Below are 5,454 nucleotides of genomic sequence, written 5' to 3' on the forward strand. Positions count from 1 at the left end.
AAGTAGCTTATGAGTTTAACCATTACAATCAAATATACAAAAAATAACGCTCACGATAATATTATGTCTTAGTGCAAAAAATTCCACCTGGAAAGTACGTCAAAGACAAACAACAGCGACCTGTCAAAAGTTTCAAATAAACATCCGATATTGACTTGATATTTCCCTTATTACCTTTAACTATGTCAAGAAATACGGTGCAACACATTCCGCAGTCTATGTTTAAGTTAAATTGACTTAAACCTTAACTATCACCTGTGTTGCATCGATGTTAGATGTCATTACTAGAATCCTGATCCTGTCAGCACTATAATATAATATATATTTTATGGTAGGCACAGCGGCTCGGGAGGCGGCAGGTGCACTTTGCCCCTTCTATGTCCTTAGGTCTCGACGGCGTTCGAAAAACGGTTCCATTCTGACAATCCCGGTCTGACGATTTTAATAAGTCAAACAAAAAATCGTCACGTTTTAAAATAATTTCATTTGAATAAATTTATAATACATTGTATTTGACAGTAAATATATATTAAACGTGCTCAATAAATTAAGTAAATAAAACCACAGTACACAAATATAAAAGTAGCAAGGACATTTGTCTCGATAAATTACTTTTTGTCTTAATTTATTTCTCCGTGGGCCATAGTTCATTATATTTAGTTAAGTAGGTTTTCCTTAGTTCAGAGTTTCTCGCTTGTTGGTCCTTTTCCTTACTAAGAGTTTCGATGCTCTGTCCTACGCAGAGATCTCCAGTGAAGTGGATAATTACTACTTGGGTGTTGAAAGAAACATTCTTGTCTGGCCCTTGCTTCGTATAGCTGGATGCGTATTCCATTTGGTATGGAAGCATTAAGTCTTCCGCTGAAATTTTATAATGAGTAAGAAAAATGTTATTTAATTTGTTCGAAAGATTTTTGATGACCTAGATGTAGGTACTGTTTGGTCAAATACCTGATTGCTTTGGGACAGGGTAAAGCGATATTGAAGGTCACTTTATGTAAATGTTGTTTTATATCATAACAAGTGCAGACTATTGGTTCCGGTTAAGTAATCACCAGCAAAGCATATACTAAAACCTACGAAACACACTGCATCTTATGGAGTAAGTAAAATTCCGATCGGTTCTGTAATTTTCACAAATTCTGAAGGAAAAAACGGCTCGCCATTTATTAGTATAGAATATAGATTAATGTGAGACTAACTTAAATCTTCATTGTCCTGAACTGTAGAGTCCCCGGTACATTCTGGGCCACATCGACCGTCTTTCAGGATACCACGCATCGTTGTTAACTTGCTAATTGCTTTCTCACCACCCTTTGTATTCTGGTCATTCTTATGCTTGTCTATATTACGAAGAAACTTTTTCATCTGCAATGATAAGATTTCATAAGTTAAATTTGCTTTTAAAATTATACATTAATGTTATTAAGAATTTAAAAAGTAACATAAAAAACTCACGACCTTGTCTATATCTCATAATCTTTATGTTGATATCGTTTGAAACTAGGTAATTATATACTTTAAAACGATGAATTTCTTGGGATACCAATAATTTTAATGGAATAAATAACTGGTGAACTTGGTTGAGTCGCCTACGCGGCTACCAGAAGTGGATAGCCACATCCCGTGCTTATTAGACCTTCGTCAGAACGTCCGACCATTGCCTGGTGAGGAGTTCAGTGACATCCAAAGGCCGCGTCGCAGATCACGCTGCGTTTGACATTACAAGCCAGATGATCGCATCTTTGTGTCCCAAAGGTTGTTCCCCTTCGGAAGATCCTAGTGCCTGTACCGTTGCAGTAGCCGATATGATACTACAGGGCATGGATATACATACAGCCCCGGTTTGATGCGTCTTGTGTCTTCTAACGAATCCTCTCTTGAAAACGTCGCAGAATGGGTTTAAATGAACCTTGTCCAGTTAAAGATTTAAGTTTGCGCATTTACCACTACAAAACGTCTAAGTAGTATCGGAATACTGGGTCTCGAAATCTCAAACGATTGCCGCGGTCATCTGGAAGGCAAAGGCTTCTAAGGCTGGGTGTCATAAACGGAGCACGGCAATACTTCAAGCCGGCCAGGAATTTTCAAGGAACTTTCTTCGACTTACAACCAAGCTGTGGAATGAGCTTCCTTGTGCGGTGTTTCTAGAACGATATGACATGGGTACCGTCAAAAATATCTAAAAAGTCTCTAAAAGGTCGGCAACGCTCCTGTAATTCCTCTTGTGTTACAAGAGAATGTGAGCGGCGGTGATCACTTAACATCAGTTGAACCGTACGCTCGTTTGTCTCCTCTACCATAAAAAAATTTCTTGTGTTTCATAACCTATAGGAGGTGCATTTACTAACCGTTTTTGATATTTTCTTCGGTGGATCTTGATATGACATTTTTGGCTCACCGGGATTGCTCCCTACCACATACATTGTATTTTTTGGAATATCGAAATCAGAATAAACAGATGTCTGCGGTTCTATATCTTTCTGTCGCCCTGACACCGTCGATGACTTACTATTTGTAGGCACGTAAGTAGATTTACTGTTATTGAAGTCAATTTGAGTCTTTTGTATAGCTCCTTTAGATTTTTGCTTCTTATGTTGAGTATCATCGTCAAGTGATAAACTCTCTTCTGACGTTGATGGGAAAACCTCATTTAAACTTAGTACTTCGACATTGCAGTCGTCAAGATTGGATATCTTCTGTGTGTCCACTTGACAAAGCTGATCGGTTGAGTGGATGCTTATGAAGGACTTTTGGCCAGCGCACAGGGACTCATCTACTCCTGATGCTGAGGATTTCTTGGATACAGTCACTAGAAAATATATTTTTTTATTTATTACCTACGTGTTAATTTACTATCAGCAGTATAGAAACTCATACAAATCGGAATAACAAGGTTATAGAAATGTTACAAGAATTGGCGTACAATAAACAACTAGACTCACAATCCCGCTCAAAAACTGTCTGCCTACGCGCCTATTAGGCAGAGTTATCGTTCATTTGTGTTTCGACTACGCTTTGAATACAACGCCACGCTATGATAAGGTGTTCAGAGAAAATCTGTCCAAATAACAGCATATCCAGACTTTAAATTAAAGACAAGTGCCCCTTTAACTAAATTGTGTAACTAACTTGACGTTTTTAATCATTTTGCAAAATAAATTCATTTCAATTGCAAAAATAAAATGTTCTCGTTTCGTGTTCGTACGTCTCTTTGCGCATTTCACACCAAAATCAATGAGATTCAGCGGGGGTATATAATAGATTTTCAACCAAAGAGGATGTAAATACTATCTACATAATAAGAGACGGAACTGCTTAAGTAAAAATTGATATTTAGTTTATTATGAAATGTGCAGTCATTTGAAATATGTTCGAAATAGTAGTAATTACAGTATCGCGATTGGCCAGGAAATTCAATCCGGCTAAGTTTGTAAGCGAAGTTAGTGGATTTCTTTAATCTCCTTTTTGACAAGATTATAGCCGTCATCTGTCTATGACTGCACGTTTCATACAATCGAGTGAATCGCTTTTTTCTTAGAGTGTCGCTAGCCTGATTATAATCATGAAACAAGGTGCTGATAGGAATGAATGTTTTAATGTTATCTGTACAAGTTAATTTATACGACGTATATGCAATGCCACTCGGACATTTTCAACGCACTTTTAATAGGCGCTTGAGACTCGTTTATAATACATCAATGGTTATAAGTGCTAATTCCTTGTGGGGTGACTTTCGCACATATAACAGTTTACGTTTGTAACACTTCCCATATTGAAGAACTAGTGCAGCGATCGTGAGCAAAATGACGGTAATACGAATATGTAAATTAAGAATATCAGCGTAAAATGATTGACATATAATATACATAATTTGGTTATAAAATAAAAGTAGCGGTTTTCAAGGAGCTTCATTTTAGGTACAACCTACCTGTGAAATGAGCTTCCTTGTGCGGAATTACCGAGGATAGGTACCTACGACATGGGTATCTTCAAAGCGCGTACACTTTTCTAAATGACGGGCAACGCTCCTGTGGTTTCTGTGATGTTGCAAGAGAATGTGTGCGGCGGTGATCACTTAACATCAACGTGACCCGTACGCTCGTTTGTCCTCCTCTTACGTAAGACAAGTGATTTATAGTTGCAGGTTGTGAATGTTCCGTAGTTAGATATACCTACTGAAATACACCATATTATATTTTACGCATTATTTCACGTTCGCCGTTGTGATTAATACTAAATCACGACTAACTCGCTGGTAACACCATACTTGGTGACTCCACCCTGCTCCGAGGTGATGTTTGTAATACTTGCGTTAAGAAGATACTGCGGTGCGTAATGGCGGCGGGCTTGACGACGAGTTATAAGTATGAGTGGCGAACACCCTCTCCAAAAATAATAATAACTCCCTGGTGGTCTCTAAGCCACCCGGGAGGTTATATGGTTATTTAGATTTCTATGTAGGTCCTTAATCAAAACTTCAACATACCTGCATAAGTCCGGCTGTCTGATGTGTTACATGGTACGATTTCATCTAGAAGTAAAAGTGTATTTAATGTAATCATTTATGAATATAAGAAGACGTGTTCAAATACTGTACCTTCACAATGTGTCTTCTCCTCTGTATAACAGTCTAGTCTACACTTATCAGTTAATTTACTAGCATTCTTCGAACATGACATATTTAAACACAAAATTTCCGTTTGTTATCTTTGTCAAATGGCTTTCATTTTTCACGTGATAGATGACATTTGACAATTCCAATTTCGACGTTGTGTTTGCTCATCACGATATTGAAGCAAAAAGTTTTACTATCTACTTAAATAACCAATATAATAAGAAACTGATTTCGGAGAGTCATGGCCGCCCATTACATTTGCAATAACAGAGAAAGTACACCAGCGTTGTCGGCTTTTTTAGGGATAAAGGGGAGAGGGGGATTGATAAGCGAAGGTCTAATGACAATCGGTACTTCGGAGCATACCGATGCCACCTCTCCTAATTCTGCCATATTGCATTTTAGCCGAAGAGAAGTTGGAGATCAATCAAGACCTCTCCACCAATTCGTCTTTCTACAAAATGCAAAAACAAGTAAAAAAACTTAATGAAAAAAATTATACTCCAATGATACTAGTGAATGACCTCGTAGTTTTCACAAATGTTTATTATATTATTAATATTGTTATTTTAGGTAAGTTTGCAAACAAAAGTTGCAACATATTGTTATGAAAAGTGTATTTTTTTAAGTTCGATGAAATATTTAAATTTTAACTAGGGCAATAGTAATCTACTTGCCTATTTAAACATTATTAAGTAATATCAATATACCACATTATAATTTTGGAGAAGATTGTACATACTCAACTTCTAACCTATTTAGAAAAAAACAATATTCTACCCACATTACAGTCAGATTTTAGGAAACAATACAGCACAACTACAGTCCTAATAAAT

General features: G+C 36.9%; 1 protein-coding gene across 2 annotated transcripts; it reads right to left on the minus strand.

The window, feature by feature from the left end:
• Window positions 1–464: 464 nt before the first annotated feature.
• LOC126972478 (uncharacterized) lies at window positions 465–4,742 on the minus strand. Of its 2 annotated transcripts, XM_050819275.1 has the most exons (5): window positions 4,601–4,737; window positions 4,490–4,534; window positions 2,352–2,812; window positions 1,203–1,368; window positions 465–861 (listed from the first exon to the last, which is right to left on the minus strand). In XM_050819275.1, exons 1-5 carry the CDS (start codon window positions 4,680–4,682, stop codon window positions 626–628), a joined length of 990 nt encoding a protein of 329 aa, XP_050675232.1. In that variant the 5' UTR covers window positions 4,683–4,737; the 3' UTR covers window positions 465–625. The 2 variants fall into 2 exon arrangements, with proteins under 2 accessions (XP_050675232.1, XP_050675233.1); XM_050819276.1 differs by lacking the exon at window positions 4,490–4,534 and having other exon boundaries at window positions 4,601–4,742.
• Window positions 4,743–5,454: the final 712 nt, after the last annotated feature.

This window comes from Leptidea sinapis, chromosome 26 (genome assembly GCF_905404315.1).
Source record: "Leptidea sinapis chromosome 26, ilLepSina1.1, whole genome shotgun sequence".
NCBI classification, from domain to species: Eukaryota; Metazoa; Arthropoda; class Insecta; order Lepidoptera; family Pieridae; genus Leptidea; species Leptidea sinapis.

What these genes read in the sequence shown, in the direction of transcription:
- LOC126972478 (XM_050819275.1), bottom strand. Translation starts at nt 4,682, where the DNA reads ATGTCATGTTCGAAGAATGCTAGTAAATTAACTGATAAGTGTAGACTA. An exon ending in CGAAGAAAATATCAAAAACG is followed by an intron (nt 1,369 to 2,351) that starts GTTAGTAAATGC and finishes TTATCATTGCAG; the next exon opens with ATGAAAAAGTTTCTTCGTAA. An exon ending in TCAGGACAATGAAGATTTAA is followed by an intron (nt 862 to 1,202) that starts GTTAGTCTCACA and finishes ATAAAATTTCAG; the next exon opens with CGGAAGACTTAATGCTTCCA.